Raw genomic sequence first — 17,872 nt, forward strand, 5'->3', positions numbered from 1 at the left:
GAGAGAGAGAGAGAGAGAGAGAGAGAGAGAGAGAGAGAGAGAGAGAGGGAGGGAGGGAGCAGGAACAGAAGTCTGGCCACTTCGGAAGAGGAAGGGGATGACAGGAAAACCAGGAGAGGTGAGGAGAGCGAATATGGTTAAGGACATGCCACATACTGTGCATCAAATATATACAAATAAAATTAAAATGAATAAAATAAGTAGCAGTCAGTGGAAAGACTAGATGCAATGGATGAAGCACTCTGGGCCTCTCACATGATAATTTGCATAATTTCTTAGAGAAAATTGTATTAACTAATTTCTAAAATAGCATAAACCACCTTCTATATAGATAATAGGTCTAAGACCTCAGGAACCGTTCATTTCCTCACCAAATATCTTAGCAGGCCGAGACACAAGTGAGTTGCCTGAAGTTAGTCAGATAGCTGATAGCAGTGTTAGTATTTATACTCATGAATCATATATATCAATTTCTCCGGTTTTAGTTACTCCCCAGTCAATCACAGAACCATAGTATTAAATGGAGATTGCAGACATAAACATTCCTTGGCTTTTAAATCTTGCATTGTTTTGAGCATCGTGATGAGCTCTCAGCTGTCCTACCAACAACACGAATCATCTCTCTATCCAGAGAGTCCGTGCTATACACACTACCTGCCTGTTAGTCACCTTCTGGGTTAGCAGATCATCTGCCAAGTTAGTGCAGTTCTGGGTTCAAGTGGCCCTCATTTTATTTAATAATTGCCCAAAGTTCAAGAGTAATAATGCTGGCAATTTAACTATGGGGTAATGTTATAACTGTCCTGAGTTATTTTAGTTATTGTTACCAATTTCTTGCTGTGCCTAATTAATAACTATATTATAGGTGCATATGTATAAGAAAATATAGAGTATATATAAATAGGCTTTGGTACTACCAGGATTGCAGGCTTCTTTGGGGCGCCTTGGAATGTGTTCTCTATGGATAAAGGGACTGCAGAAACCCCAAGGAGTCTGCCTCCAGCGTACACATGCTTTACTCTTACTCTCCTTTGCTAAGCCTTTGACACAGTGCTTGGCACTGTGATAAAATGCCCATTATCACTATAGCAGTTATGGGGCAATAATAATTGCCTAAGGCGTGGATTGGCAGCTATGTCGGCATAATTACTTTGCCTAAACCCTTATCTTTCACTTTGGTGAGGAATCACAGTGTCTGGGGCTTTTCCATCTTTGTGTCCAAGAGTAGCTGGAACACAGCATCTAGCACAGAAGGACTCCACCGCGTGTTGTTTGGTGAAGAGATTAGCTTTTTGGACTAATATATTTACTGATAGATGACATGGTGGCCCTTTGTGAGAAAGCTGGAGTGGGCCACATTTGATCATTGCCTAACTCTTTGTTGGCAAGGTCACTGGAAGGCCACGATCCTCATAGACACTTTAATTACCCTGCTGTCATTTCGTAACCTTCATCCACTGTCTCCATCTCTTTCATCACCTATTCCAGTCAGCCACTCCCAAACCCAGCTCTACACACAAACTCAGTTTTTCCACACTGGAAGTTTCCCTTTTCATCTTACACAAGATCCATTCTGCCCTTCCATTGTGTGTGTGTGTGTTTGTGTGTGTGTGTGTGTGTGTGTGTGTGTGTGTGTAGCTCACTCTGTCTGTAGTCTAGGCTGGTCTAGAACTCCTTATATAGCCCAGGCTAAACTTGAATGTACAATGATCCTCCTGTGTCATCCTGAATGCTCGGATTGGAGTTTTGAGTCACTCTGCCCAGGCAGATATGCATCTCCCTTCCGGGTGATTCAGACCCCACACATCACCCTAAACTCCTCATCTTTTGGCATCAAAGCTGTTGAATTATTTCCCACGGAGCCATGGAAGCATCCATCAGGATCTGCAGCAGCAGAACAGGCAGACACTAGCTAAAGGTTGCAGCTTGGCCTACTCTAAAGACACTGTCACACTCTGTCAGTGTCAACAGAGATCTCCTCATGCCCTTGGACTGAAGCCTGATGCAACAGCCTCTCTGGCTTTCACACTCTGTCCCAAGTCTGGTCTGGCATACATGGCTGTCTCGGGCAATTTCTATGTAACTGGCCTTCAATAAACACCAAGTTGCTGCAGCTCTGCCTCCCTGCCTCCTACTGGCATCCTCTGAGTGAAAGCCTGACTTGGGCCTTCTCCCTAGCTAGCAGGAGTGATGACTGAGACCAACTCCGGGACACAGGCATGCATAACAAGAGGATGAGAGTGGATAGAGTGAGGGTGGGGACCACCAGCAGGAGAGCGGCATGGGTAAAGCAGGAGACTCCGCTCACCACCTCCTGCACGGGACTCATTTCCAGATGTCACTTCTTTTAAAATTCCCTCCCCATCTATTGCCCTCTTGCCACACACAGACCAATGCCCTTCTATCTTCCTCCTGCACATTTATCCTTTTAGCTTCTCTTCTGTCCATGTGATCTCCAGTTCCTACCTAAAAATTGATCTTCCACTGCCCCCCATCCTCTAACTCCCTGTTCTGAGTCAGACCCCTAATTCCTTTTGAGCCTGTGGCCACTCCAATGTCATGATCATTCTACTGGGGTAGCCTCTTTCCAGCCTTACAGGTCAAATGTTCATTTCCCTTCTGTGTCCACATCTTCTTTAAGTCAGAAGCAGCATAATTTGGTCTTTGGGCTATGGAATAATTTAGCATTTCATCTCAAGTCTCTCTTGGACCTGAACCATTCCCGTACTTATGGGAATATTTTGTTGTGTTGCATGAACTCAGAGAGTGATAAGTCTTGATGTGTGTGATTTCTAATTAAGAACCACTGTCTGAAATAAGTCTAAACTGATGAGCTCAGTGATGAGCTATTTATGCAGGAAACAGCTGGCTTCCAAAATGTCCTCTGGTGGGAAATGTGAAACTGAGACAAAAGTGGTTCCGAGGGCTCTCACACAGCTGCTGTAGCTCCCCCTGGGGCCCGTCTCACCTCCTACCTGTGCACATGACAGCCGCAAAGACCCAGCATTGCCCATAGCGCACGGGCTGGCAGCCTGTGGCATGCCACTGCTTTAGGATGGCCACACTGCCGGTCCATTCTGCAGGGTTGACGCCGTCCACATAATTCTCACTCCAGTTGCCGTTGAGCACTCCGTTGTCATCGTTGCTGTTTATCTGAAGAGGAGCCGCGTAGAGACGTGTTAGAAACATCTAATCCCTTCACAGGATGTGATGCTGGGGGAGGGGGAGAGGGCACTGCTGATAGGAAGGACCACCAGCCTGAGACACAGAAGAGATCTTTGGCTTCACTTTACCTGAGACTTTCCAGACTTGCTGGGGAGAGTTGAGTGGGAGGTAAGCTATTCTGACTTAAATGTGTATTAATTCGTTATTCTATTTCAATTTTCTATAAAGCAGGAGCTTGGCTTTGAGTGGTCTAAAAACACACTTGAACCAAGGAAATCTAGAAGCAACAAGATAATTCTCAAACTCAGTGACATTCAGCTCTGCCCCAAAACATGCAACTTGCAGTTAGTAGAGACAATAGCCCATACCAGCTATTCCAGGGTTTAGTTGAGCTAACTCATTTCCTGCAGTCAGCTGTCAATCTCATTCTCAGAGGGCCCCTATCTTTTGACTCCTCATTCTCCTATTGCAGTAACAGCCATGAGAAAGCAGAGAGGTCCCTTTACACAGATCCCTTCCTCCCTTGGTGGGGCACTCCAGGGACCTCACCATGGCACACACAACTCTGCTGATGTAGACGGGGCTTCCCCGCAGGGCACAGTCTGTGGATGGGTCGACCTGGAAGTTCAGGCTCTTCTCCAACAGCTCCAAGCAGATGTCTATGATATTCTCTTCAAACTGCAGGGGATGAGGAGAAGGGGGTATCACATGCTTGCTGTGTGTGGACAAATAAAGAAATAGACAACCTATACCATTCAGATCCCCAGGGCAGTGCAGAATAAAACCCAATTGGCAAGGTAGTTGTCAAACAAAATGGCCATGAATGACCTCCCAGGAAGGTGCATGGTTTCACAGCTACAGCAGCACAACCCATTTGGCATATGTGTCCTGCAAGCCAAATGTCTCACGACTCATTTGAAGTCACTGTTGCTACCGAGGTTTTTTTCCCCCTAATGAATTTGCCTCATTGGAAAGTCTATTTTTTCTCTTCTCCCTCCATCTCCTGAGGCCCCTAAGGTGCTCTTACTAAAGCCATGTTCCCTTTTCTTCCACACTTACTTAACAACCCAGTTTATCACTGACAGTCTATTGAAGGGAGTGAACCAACTGCCTTGGCACTCACAACTCTGGGGATCTAGACTGACCAATCACAGGTGAGTTCTGGAACACTGCCCTCCTCCGTAGGTGTGTCCCCTCTGGTTGTCAAATTTGGTTATACAATGTATTTGAGGCCTATCTTTCCTGCCTTAGTGTTTGCTCTGTCAGTTCAAGATCTCTTTACAACACTCTCCAGACCTGGCATGGAGCTTGGCACATAGTAGGGATGCCACATATCTTTGTCAAATGACTATAAACAAATGCACTTACTCTCATGAAACCATGGTCAATAAGTAGAAATAGGCTTTCATTGCCTACCTTCTTTAGGGAAAACACTTCTCTAGTTTACAGTTTTTAAAGGGACATGTAATTTAAAGAATCAAGATCAAAGACTCCTTGAGGTGTTCTCCAAGTCCCTTAGATCTAGCTCTGTTGTGAAGCAGTTTCCTTTGAGATTAAAACCTTAAACCTTCCACTGTAGAGCAAAGATTGTTGTGATACAGACTGTTAAAGGGGAGGTGAAACATTCCATCTTGCAGAGAAGCTCAGAAAGTTAATAACTCAAAGGCTTCAGGAAGTCCCTGAAACTGAAGGGATTCTCTAGGTCCCTCCTAACCCAAGCAGTAAGGACTACGGATACATACTCTCAGACCAGTTGAGTTGCCTAGAAAGAGACAAATCACTTCTCCCAAACTGCCTAGAAGAGACTCAAACCAACAAAGCTATCTTGAAGGACACTCTCTACCCTGTCCAGCTGCCTGCAGGCCGTGCAGTGTGCTCCAGGTCCCTAGCTCTTGTGAGCTGTTTCCAATGCTGGGGTGGGATTTTGATGACATAACTGTATTTGAGTCATTCCTGCTCCTCTAAGTAACTTATCACTCTTAAGTGACCCCAGTAAAACTCTTTGGTTTACTAAGTTAGACTCTGATGATATCTATACTTTGGTCTGTCACAGGTTCCCTATCTGGAGTGAGTAGATCTTTGTTCCCATCTCCCCAGCAGTCCAATTGTATAACGGGCTCCCTTCTACTTCTCCAGCCTCTGACCTCGACACCCTCTGCCCCCAACATTTTTGCTCCCGCTAGACCAAATCCCTTGTAATCTTTGCCAAGATGAAACCCTTCCAGCCTTTCCGGCCTTGCACATGCCTTCCCTTGTCCTTTGCTTGACTAACTGAGTTCAAACATAGCATCTTCTCTCCCAGGAAGCTTCCTTGAAATCTCTTGTCAAACCAAGAGCCTTCTTCCTGGTCCCCAGAACACCGTGTCCCTGTCTCTCAGTCTCACAATCCCACTGTGTGATAAGTAACTGTTTACAAGTCCCTCCAGGACTGTGCTGCCTTTATTTCCACTCTCTAACACCCACGGTCCACCTGGTACTGAACAGATTATTCAGTGTTTGCTTGCTGAAGAAGAAAAACAGGAAGGGAGGGATCTAGAGCTCTGAAACCTGCAACTACTCACTTCTGCTTCTCATTGATGACAATGCTCTTAAATGCCCACACTGAGTGAGGATTTGGGACCAGTTGAGACTGCTGTATTTCCCCTGGGCTGCAGCTTCCTTGGCCATGAGTGAACCTGACAGTCGTGTATTGAGAGTTCTATTTTGGGCAAGACCTGGTGAGGAGCCTTTATCCAAGTGACCCAGGGCTCCATGAAGACCTCCATATTGTCCCAGCTGTCACCTCTTCTGAGTGGCTAAAGGCTCCCTCTGCTCCCTCAATACTCCCAGAACTGGGGCTCAGTTTAGAGCCACTTCTTCCCTCCCTGACCTTGGCCTTCCTGGAGCACCTGCTGGAGTTAAACTTCAAACAGGAGGTAGATGTTAAGACAGACAAGAGTTGTCAAGCATTGCAATGAGTTTAGCTATTTTTCATACAAGGGCATGAGACTACATGTAGAAAATAAAGTGAAGCAGAATGAAGCTGGTAGCAGCAGTTACAATGGCCTTCAAGTCCTAGATGATCATTTTGGAAAGGTTTTGCTTTTTTTTTTCCATTTGTTTGTTTGGTTTTGTTTTCCACACAGGAAGTCCTGTGGCCTAGGTTATGTACCCAAGGATGGCCTTGAACTTAAGATCCTCATGCCTCTACATCCTGAGTTCTAGGATTACAGGGGTGCACCACCACACCCTGTTTATGTGGTGCTGGATCAAGCTCAGGGCTTTGTGCATGTCAAGTAACTACTCTACCAACTGAGACACATCCTCAACCCTCTGTTTTTCAGAAAAGATCTTTCTATGTATCACAGGCTGGCTTCAAACTTCAAATCCTCTTGCCTCAGCTTCTCAGTCATTGATATTACAGGCATTCACCTTCATACCCAGGTTTGCAAAGTTTGCTTGCTTGCTTCCTTCATTCTTTTCTTCCTTCCTTCCTTCCTTCCTTCCTCCCTTCCTTCCTTCCTTCCTTTCTCTCCCTTTCTTTCTTCCTCCCTCCTTCCCTCCTTCTTCCCCTTTCTTTCTTTCCTTCTTTCTTTCTTTCTTTCTTTCTTTCTTTCTTTCTTTCTTTCCTTCTCTCTTTCTTTCTTTCTTTCTTTCTTTCCTTCTTTCTTCCTCTCTTTCTAACAATTATGTATTCCTTATAATGAAAAAGACTATCATCCAAACAAACAAACAAACCCAAACAAACAGGCATTGGCATGGGGTCACAGAAGATTGTTCACCAGCCCTGTTTCTGGTACAGATGTCCAGGGGCACATACATACTGCACATGTATACGTGTGACAGGTTTGATACCAGGTTCAGCAGCAGTGTTGTCAGGATAAAGTGAAAGAGTAAAAAGTGAGACCCCACAGCAAACTCAGTGTAAAGCACAAATGTCAGGTGCAATCATTTCTATTATGATTTCACCCCACCCCCACCACCCTCTGCTGCCCCATAGCTGCCTGTCCCTTAAAACTTAGTCAAGTAGATGGGACCAACAAAGAACCCTCCCTCCTTCTTCCTTTGGCTGCTTCCCTAGCAACCCGAGGTGCTTCTCACACATGCTTTTTAGTTAGCATAAAACATAGCAGTTTGCCCTGTTCTCGATTCCTTTTACCTATGTGTTTGGGGCTTATGTGATCTGGGACTCACCTGCCCATAGTTCCAGGGGCATGGGCGGATCCAACTCTTGCTCCCTTGGTAGATGAAGCCATAATCATTCACAACATACTCCTGCCTCTGGGGCTCACTCTCCAAGTACACTGCATCCGCTGGGAATCAAAGTGAGAAGACACAAAGTAGAAGCCTCTTTATGCATTCCTTTCCAAACAGTGCCATAGAATCTGCTCTCTGGAGAGGGTGCCTGGGGCTGTTCTGAGAGAAGCTGGAACAGGAAAGATCCCACGCCAAGGTGGGTTCTAACCAAGATCTGGACCAGTGTGGTGAACAATTGTAGGTTCATGATTGGAGTCAGAAGCATCACTGAACTGTAGGGTGGATCTTCCCAGCAGAACATCCCTGGCCCAGTGGTGTGGCCGCTGTTGATCATGACTGTACTTGCTACCTGTCTCTATCCCAATGTTCCCTCTAGGACATGGATACAAGCTCAGGAGAGAAGCCGTGCATGAGGTCCTCCCACCACTCAGACAGACCCTATGTTCCCATGTTCAAGTCTGAAGCCCAGTCTTTGAGGCCAAAAGAGTGTGTGTGTGTGTGTGTGTGTGTGTGTGTGTGTGTGTGTGTGTGTTTGGTTTTGTTGCTGTTGTTGTTTGACAGGGTCTCATTCTGTAGCAAGTCTGGTATGAAACTCACTATGTGGTCCTGGCCTCAAGCTCACAGTGATCCTCTTGCTTCAGTCTCCCAAGTACTAGCACAGGTGAATATTTCAAAGAGAAATGCAAATTGGAGACTGATATTATAATCATACTTGTTATATTAATACATAGTATATATTAATATATAGTTAATATATAGTATATATATTATAAAATCGATAACATACAGATGTGTACAAACATGCACATATTTAAGCATAGAGTAGTTCTATAAGGTTACACAGAGAACAGTAACAAGGCTCCCACTGGGAAAATGGAGCTAGGAGACTGGGGGATCTTAGATCATGTAGTATTTCCTTTCTTTTCCTCCCCCACCTCTCTCTCTCTCTCTCTCTCCGTGTGTGTGTGTGTGTGTATGTGTGTGTGTGTGTGTACCCCTTCTTTCTTTTTTCTCCTCCCTCCCCTTTCTTTTCTCTCTTTTTTCTCTTTTCTCCTTTTTCTTTTTCTCACTTTCTCATACTTTTATCATTTGCTTCTTTCCTCAGATATTTAAGTATGCACTTACTACCTTTAAAATGAAAAAGCCCAAATTAACTTAAAAACAGATAATGAAGGTAGATGTTAATGGTAGTTAAACTTAACAATAGTTTAAAAAAAGATTTTATTTATTTTATGTATGAGTGCTTTATCTGCATGTATGCCTGCATGCCAAAAGAGGGCATCAGATCCCATTACAGATGATTGTGAGCCACCACGTGGTTGCTGGGAATTGATCTCAGGTTCTCTGAAGAGCAGATAGTGCTCTTAACCACTGAGCCATCTCCCCAGCCACCCTAACAGTAATTTTCTATTTAGTTCAAACATAATTTTAAAATTCTAAATACGTAAATAAACATCAAGGTCTCTCCAACTTGGTTGTTGGAGGTCAGGTACTGAATCCAAGGGGTTGAGGAGCTTATGGTAGCCAAGGAGCAGGGGCTGGAAACCTGGTGACACTGACAGAGAGACAGAAGTGAAGGAGCCCAACTGGTCCCTACCTCACCTGGGCACCAGGGATTGAAGAGCAGGATGAACTCTCCCAGCTGGTAGGCAGTGACAGAACCCTGGTAGGAGTCGATCCGAATTTTCAGGAGGTATCGACCCACGGCTGCCATGGGAGGGGCGCAGAGGCTCACTTCCAGGGAGTTGGCCCTGTTGGCTTCCAGGGAAGCAATCCAAGGGCTTGGGCCACCGCTGCCTTTGAGGCTAAACACTGCCCGAGTCCCCTTGGCCAGGTCTGGCAAGGGTCCTAGGAGGGAAGAAGAACTAAGACTCTTTATGGTGATCTTCCATTTCTCTAAGATCCTACTCAGTGAACATGTACTCACACACATACATTCCACTTCATACATACATGCATACATACATACAACACACATGCTCTGCTTCATACATGTGTGCATACATACAACACACACATGCTCTACTTCATACATGCATACATGTATACATACATACATACAACACACACATGCTCCACTTCATACATGCATGCATACATACATACAACACAACACAACACAACACACACACACACATGTACCACTCCATATTCACATATATCACATATACACTCTACACATATCTCACACACACACTCCAGTCTACTTCACACACACACACATACCACATGGTCCATTTCACACATACACACACATATATGCCACAACATACACATACATAAATACACACATAGACCTCATACACATATGCCCCAAACACACATATACACACATACCACACATACACCACACACACACATGCACAAACACACACACATACTACATATGCACACACAGCCTGTGAGCCAGATCCTCACCAGTCTCAGCCACAAACATGATACTGTCCATGCCTGGCTGGAAGCCCCGATTCTTAAAGTACAGGGTGATGCAGAAGGCCTGGCCCCGGCGGACAACAAGACGGACAACACTGATCTCTTCTGTGTGGTGCAGAACATTGTTCCGGGAGCTCTGGAGGTCTGTGAGGGCCACCTCTAGCCCTGTGATGGGGCAGCCTGGGACAGATAAAAATCAAGGTTGTGAAAACCGGCCCAGTTTTGTTCACACATATCAGTTGTGCAAACTCCAGGAAGTAATTTGGCAATTACACTTGAGTTTCCGTGTTGGTAGAATAGTCTATAACATTACCCTAATAGGCCCAGTTTGAGGACTATATGAGATGCCATGCATATACATCCCTTCCTTTCCTCTTCCTTTCTTTCTTCCTCCCCTACTTCCTCTACCCTCTATCAACCCCTTCCCTGCACACACCTGCAGGCACATGCATTTTCTGACTAACTTATTTTGTAGGCCTGCTCAGGTTTTCTGTTCCCTTCAGACCAGCATGCCTTCAGCCTGATCCCCACTTCCTGGGACTCAAGTTACCAGTGTCACTTGTCCTTATACCAACCTCCAAACCTGGGAGCAGGCTTCTGGATTGCCTGCTCCTAGAACAGCTGCCTCACTTTGAGCAGCTTGCTGGTTCTCTACCACTACCAATGCCATGTTTCCAGTGTCCTGGATACCAGCATACTCAAAATAAGAAAGGACATGCCCAGCCTTCAAGATCTTCTGCCCAAACAGAGTAAACAGAGTTGTTCTCTGGTGTGCCTCTCCAGAGGGCCGTATCTGATGGCTTCTTGAGGATGGTTTACAACACTTAAATTCCAACAGGCTCACCCATCTCTTCAACCTGTCAATTCCTATGTGACCAATTGCTTTCAGTCATTCCTTACAGTTTGCCTAGGTTAGCTGTTCCTTTCCAAGTGCCCACTCCCCTCATCTCACCCTTAGTGACTTTAATAGGCTCTGAGAGTTTTCCTGCCTCAAGCATCTCTCATCACCGCCTCCCTTAGCATACCAGCTACCTTCCCTCACAGTTGAGCATGCCATCTCATTTGCTTTAAAAGTTCCAAGGCATTCTTCAGTCTGTCGCACATAGAACACTTGTTTGCCCAACACGTGGCCCTCCGTTTCCAGCTTTAAGTTCTGATTTTATTCTCAATTCTCACCACCCCCAGAATCAGTCCTTTCCTCCAGGCAGCCTGTCTACATATTCTATTCCTCTTATAGCCTCGTCTCAAAACATCCTCTGTCATAGTTAATATGTCAACTTGACACAATCCTAGACACATCTGGGAAGAGACAATCTTAACTGAGGAACTGCCTCCATTATTTTGGCCTGTGGACATGTCTATGGGGCATTTTCTTGACTCCTGATTGAGGTGGAAGGGCCCAGTCCACCAGTACTGGTACCATTTCTGGGCAGGTGGTACTAGGTGGTTTAAGATAGGCAACTGAGCAAGCCAGGGGAAGCAAGACAGTAAGCAGACTCCTGCATGGCCTCAGCTTCAGTTCCAGCCTCCAGGTTCCTACCTTGGCTTTCCTCAGTGATAGAGTATTGTTAAGTCAAATAAACCCTTTCCTCCCGTAACTTGCTTTTGGTCAGTGTTTTATCACAGCAACAGAAAGCAAACAAGAACATCCCTCCACAGCTTAGCTAAATCCTACCTGCCCCCAAGACCTTCCTCCCTCGTGAATCCTGCTCTAATTGGTCTACCCTTCTTCCCATTTTGTATGCTCTACAGCACTGAACTGAATCACTCTAATCTTAACTGCTTATGCTGACCAGTTAATGTCTGTGTCATGCTCTCATCCTCATTTACAAGAATATGTTTATCCTGGTGGCCTGCTCTTCTCAGCCTCAGCAGAAGGAACTCAGATATTCATGCTCATTTACAAGAATATGTTTATCCTGGTGGCCTGCTCTTTTCAGCCTCAGCAGAAGGAACTCAGATATTCTTTGTTATTTCTTTGTTTAAGATTAATTTATTTGTCATTTATGTGCATTGGTGTTTTGCCTTCAAGTATGTCTGTGTGAGGGTACCAGATCTTCTGGAACTAGGGTTACAGACAGTTGTGAGCTGTCACATGTGTGCTTGGAATTGAACCCAGGTCCTCTGGAAGAGAAGCCAGTGCTCTTAATTGCCTAGCCATCTCTCCAGACCCTTCTTTGTTATTCCTTCTTGTGTCTCCTTCTGTAGCCAAGGCCAGCTGCAAACTCTTGATCCTCTTTGCTCAGGCCTCAGAGTTCTGGGAAGGCAGGTATGTGCCACCACACCCAGCTCTTAGCTACTTTTTGTCTGCTTTCCAACACTAGATGTAAGCTGAGGACAGAACTGTACCTGCTTTCCCTTGGCTGTACGTTGATTTAAAAACTTAATGAACTAAATCATTTGGCAAAGTCTAACATCTTTTCATGTTAAAAAATATTCAACAAACTAAGGAGGGAGGGAGTCCCTTATTATGATAAATGGTATCTATAAAATCCACAGTTAGTCATATTTAATAGTGAAACACTAAACACTTTCCTGTTAAGATAAAGAACAAATTAAGGATGTGTGTGTTCTTGCCTGCTCTTGTCTTATTAAAGACAAAGTATGCTGGAGGCTTCAGCCAGGGCCATTAGGCAAGGAAAAGAGATCAAAGACATACAGATTAGAAATAAATAAAGTCATCTCCATTCACACATGATGAAAGAATAATAATATTCCAAAATTAGAATTCACAACAACAAAAGGCTTCAGGATGTATGCAATAACAGTATGCAAATGCAACTGTATTTTCATACACTTACAATAAATAATCTGAGAAAAGTGTAAAAATAATTCCATTTATAGTAGCAAAAGTAGTAACAAGTTCAAATTGGAATTCAAAACTTTTACCACAAAATATCAATTAAAGAAATTCATTTAAATAATGGAAAAATATCCCATGTTCATGGATTAGAAGATAGTATCAGTCAAATGACAGTACTATGACTCTGGATTCAACACAATACCTATCAAAATCTCAAAAACCCAACTGTTCACCCCATTGATAATATCTATAATGCAACCCCTATACCTAAGTCTCAGGGAGACTCATAAAAGGAAGGAGAGATTGTAAGAGCCAGAGAACCAGGAAGCCTGCTGCTAAATGGTGTCTTGTAGATGTGACAGAGAAGCTGAGAGAGAGAGAGAGAGAGAGAGAGAGAGAGAGAGAGAGAGAGAGAGAGAGAGAGAATATCAGTTTTCTTTCTTCAGGGATGAGCTCTACAATTGTTTAGCCAAGACAATTCCAAGTTGTCAACCCTAAACACATGCATATTCAAGCAATACTAAATGAATTCAGAAGGTTTTGTACATATGTTTATGTGTTTTTGACAATAACAACTAAAGAAGCAGAGATCATGAGTTTCAGAGGGCTGAGGGAGAAGTTGCAGGGGGATAAAATTCTCAAAACTGTTTAATTATAAATTTTAAGCTCAACTGTCATTTTGCAGGAATTGACAAGTGGATCGCAAAGTTATTTGAGAAGAAGAAATAATCATAGTCAAACATTGTTGACTATGATAATAGTCAACACAGTCTTTTTATTTCTTCTTTGAGGAGAAGGCTAACACAGTATCTTGCTATATAGCCTGGAACTCATAGCAATCCTCCTGCCTCAGCCTCCAGTGTGTTGGGATTACAGTCATTCACTATGTCCAGCACGAAGGCAATCTTAAAACAAAGGGCTTCCACATCTATACTTTAAATTTTACTATAACGCTAGTAATGGGGGTAGCATTAGCATGGACACAGATCAGTGTATATGGGATGACACTAAATTCACTCGGATGGTTTTATATGTGTGTGTTCAACAGTAATGGCATAAGAAGAGGCCATGAATGTGAGAGGGATGTAAGAACACTAGAAGGAAGTAGGGAAGGACAGAGACCTACTTACTCCATCCTGGCCTGGATTTTAAAAAGGAATGAACCAGATTAGTTGGTATAAACCAACACCCCTGAATATAGAAAAATTCTCTTCAACAAATGGTGTTGGGTTAAATGAATATCCACATATAAAAATGAAATGTCAGGGCTGAAGCAATGGCTCAGTAGGTAAGAGCACAGGCTGCTCGTGCAGAGGACCCAAGTTCAGTTCTCAGCGCCTACATGGCAGCTCATAACTCCTTGTAACTCCAAGTCCAGGAGATCTAATGCCTTCTTCTGACATCTGTGGGTACAAAGCCTGCACATAGTGCCTATACAAATATTCAGGGAAACATTAATACATATAAAGTAAGAAACAAATATTTTTTAAAAGTTAGTAAAAAGAATGATGTTCATTGCCTACTTCACATGCTATACAAAACTTAACTCCATGGTTCAAAGACCTGAACGTGAGCGCTAAACGTCATAGAAGAAAACAGGAGCATCCTCTTCATCTTGATCTAGGCAAGGATCTCTTGGTCATGACAGGAGAGGCAGAATCAGTGGGGAAACTTGGGTAAACTGGACTTCATAGAAATTAACATTTCTGTTTCAATGACATAATAATGTGAAACTATAATCCACAGAACGTGAGGATGTAGTTGTAAATCATATAGCTAATCAGAGATTTGTATCCAGATGGATGGGTGGATGGATGGATGAATCCTACAAAACAAAAACAAGGAGCCCAAGTGGAAAACAAGGTACCTGGATCTAGTGAGATGGCTCAGTAGGTGATGCACTTACAGCATAAGCCTAACCACCTAATTTAATCCCTGGGATCTATGTGGTAAAAGGCAAGAACTAACACCTTTGGTTGGTTTGAAGATTGTCCCATGACCACTACATGCTCAATATGGCACGTCTCCTCACCCAATGGACAAACGATCTGAGTAGATCTTTCTCTAAACAAGATAAAAAAAAAGACAATAAGCACATGGAAGGATGCTTAGGTTATTAAGGAAATACACATGAACTGTTACGTCACAACCATGAGGATGCTATGATAAGAAAACAGACACTAGCAAGGGTTGGCAGGATGCAGTGCTTTGGAACACTCATACTTTGCTGGTGGTTTTATAAAATGACACAGCACTTTGAAGAACACTAGCAGCTCCTCAGAATGTTGAACACAGTTACCATGTGATCCAACTTCTTATAGTACACCACCAATTAGTGAACACACATACTCACACCAAGCCCACATGCAGATGCTGATAGCAACATTATACAGGGATACCTGAAAAGTTCAAAACACACAAATATCTACCAGCTGGTGAATAGAGAATATGAACTTGTGTAAGCTGAGCACATTACGAGAATGAATCTCAAAAGCATTATGGTACTGAAAGGAATCAGACCCAAGAGGACACGTTTTGTGTAACGCCATTTCTCTGGAATGTCTGGAATAGGCAAGTCTACAGAGATTGAAAGTAGATTAAGGACCTGAATGCCTCTTCCTCCTCTTCCTTTTCCCCTCTCCCTCCCCCTCATCTTCCTCCTTCCCCTCCTCCTAAGACAGGCCCTCTCTACATAGCTACATAGCCTTGACTGTCTTGGAACTCATTCTGTAGACTTCAAACTCTCAGAGATCCTTCTGCCTCTGCCTCCCGAGTGCTGGCATTAAAGGTGTGCACAACCACATCTGGCTCTGAACTGCTTCTTTCTGAGATGATGAGAATGTTTTGAGACTTTTAGAACTGCATAAATACACTTAGCTGTATACTTCAAATGGATGAACTTTATTATGTTTCAATAAAACTGTTAGAAACAAATGTGACCCAAACCAACTACATAAAAGTATCATAACAAAGATTAGTCTTTATCTTTTGCTTTAAAGAGTCAAGACCATGGTCACACAGGATCACAATCACTCACCTGAAACCTACCAGGCTACCCTGGAACTCACACGCACCATCTTCTCAGCCGCCCAAGTTGCTAGGATTACAGGAGTGTGCTACCACATCCAGCCTAATCTTTATCTTCTAAACATGTCAATGTTATTTTGTTTACTGTTAACACACATCTTTTTTCACTAGCTGGTATTATTATTATCATTGTTATGATCATCATCATTATTAAAGAAACATAAGAATAACAATCAGCACATGCACATATAGGTTCATGGACATGTTTGCTGGTTGAAGAATTCTCTATCTTATGTAAAACCAGTTGCATTTATTTCAAGTTTTAGATTCTCTCAGTAATTTTTCTGGGTATAGTCTAGTATTTAACCTTTCCCACACCTTATATAGATGAAATATCAAGTCATCTACACTTGGGGGTGGGGGTGACAAACCAGGATTCTGAAAGATGGAGGGTATTCATTTGTCTCATGTTAAACCCAGATTTGTGTCTCAAGGCAGGATTTCTTTCATTGTCCAACACCTAGTGTCCATTGCTGGCTTTCACTCATGTTCAGTAAGAATATCCCAACACTGCCACTTAGGAAAGAATTTGACTTTTCCTGATAATGAAGGAGGAGGAGGGGGAGGAGGAGGAGGAGGAGGAGGAGGAGGAGGAGGAGGAGGAGGAGGAAGAGGAAGAGGAGGAGGAGGAGGAGAAGAAAGCAGCAGCTCATCCTTCCTTTATGAGACTAGTTGACTGGGCAAAGAGCACTAACTGACTCAGGTCGGTGCGTGACTAAGGCTACCCAACAGGTGGGGCAACACCTGCCTAACAGGAAGCACTTCAAACACATCCTATTCTCCAGAGACACGACAGGCCACGTTGACCTCCAGCTATGACACATGGATGCTCTGCACCCAAACATTGTGCTTAGCTTTCATTTTCATCACCAATCAAGATTCCATTATTTTGAAATACTGTATTATTTTGTTTATTTATGTTCAGATGGGATGTTCATTTTTGATTAGAGTATTTCTTCTTGCAGTGAGGAGAAAATGAGGAAATTAACAAGGAAATACTTACAAAGTTGGTGATCATAATGCCTGTCTAGAGAGACATTTCTTCACAAGTACCCAGAACCATGCATAAGAACGCTGACTGTAAGACTGCTTGTCTAGCTAAACAAGTGGGAATGATCAAAGCGTTCATTAAAAGAAGACAAGAAGACACTGTAGAACACCATACAAAATGGAAAATGCTGAGAGGCAGTCCAATGCTACAGGACATGCTGTTAGTGAAAAAATATTAAACTTATATTTATAGTATGATAATACCTGGATTTATAACAACACATGTTGATCCAATTGATTACACTCAGTACTTATATGAATGCTAATGTCTCTACCAAAGACTGGAGACAATGGTTACTCAAGATGAGGTTGAGGTACTTAGAACTTTACCTGCAATTATTACTTTATTTTACTCCAACTGGGTCCTCGTATATTTTCTTTGTAATTAAAATTTTACATTTTACACAACATTAAGGAAATAGTAAAGCACTTATTATATTACTTATAGTAAATAAAGGGGACTATGTCACATTTGTAGAGTAAGTTCAAAGTGCATCCCTTATAGACGGCTTCATGTAATCATTTCATCTTCAGAGTGTTCTTCATCTAGACAAGAGAGGATGATGTAAGCAGAAAAGGATGATGGGAAAGAAAAGACAGGAGGATTCAGAGAACTTTAACGTGGTCCAAACCCTGACATGGGACTTGGCCAGTGTGAAGAAGATAGCTAGTGTCACAGGACAGGAATCCTAATGCCCTAATCCCTTGTCTTGCTCATCCACCCTATTGTGGAGGAGGCATGGTAGCATGCAGCCGTGTTTGCCTTCACCCTGCCTCCTGGTTCTCAGGGGACCAATGAATCCTGAGGGCTCTTGGCTTCCTTCCTAGATCAGTTCTGCACTTATTGTGTATCCACCCTCCTGCCCTTGATGTCTCTGGAGCTTCACTGTCCCCATTCCTACCCACTCCATGGTGCTTCCCTACCTTGGGCCATAGTGGCTGCTTCTGGCTCCCGGACTGCTCCCCCACAGACAGCTGGATGGATTGGAGCTTCAGGAAACTGATCCTGGAGTGGCTGCTTCCCCTTCCATGGCAAGGTTCCGAGAGACACTGGAGGTGGGGCCAGCTGCTGCACTGCCACCTCTGACAGGGCAGAGC

At 43.6% G+C, this 17,872-nt stretch overlaps 1 protein-coding gene across 3 annotated transcripts in view; it reads right to left on the reverse strand.

Annotated features, from left to right (window-relative positions):
• The window catches only part of Tgm5 (transglutaminase 5), a 36,953-nt gene extending 19,081 nt beyond the window's left edge, over positions 1-17,872 (reverse strand). Inside the window, exons 1-6 of one of the 3 annotated variants that reach the window (XM_028767069.1) lie at positions 17,699-17,872; positions 9,820-10,014; positions 9,004-9,249; positions 7,339-7,457; positions 3,715-3,843; positions 2,976-3,153 (exon numbers count right to left, since the gene is read on the reverse strand). In XM_028767069.1, the coding sequence (XP_028622902.1) occupies positions 2,976-3,153; positions 3,715-3,843; positions 7,339-7,457; positions 9,004-9,249; positions 9,820-10,014; positions 17,699-17,708 (877 nt within the window). In that variant the 5' untranslated portion in view covers positions 17,709-17,872. The remainder of the gene's footprint in view (positions 1-2,975; positions 3,154-3,714; positions 3,844-7,338; positions 7,458-9,003; positions 9,250-9,819; positions 10,015-17,698) is intronic. The other 2 variants (XM_028767070.1, XM_028767071.1) reach the window with 2 other exon arrangements.

Source organism: Grammomys surdaster, unplaced genomic scaffold (assembly GCF_004785775.1).
Source record: "Grammomys surdaster isolate TR1022 unplaced genomic scaffold, NIH_TR_1.0 170, whole genome shotgun sequence".
Classification (NCBI taxonomy): domain Eukaryota; kingdom Metazoa; phylum Chordata; class Mammalia; order Rodentia; family Muridae; genus Grammomys; species Grammomys surdaster.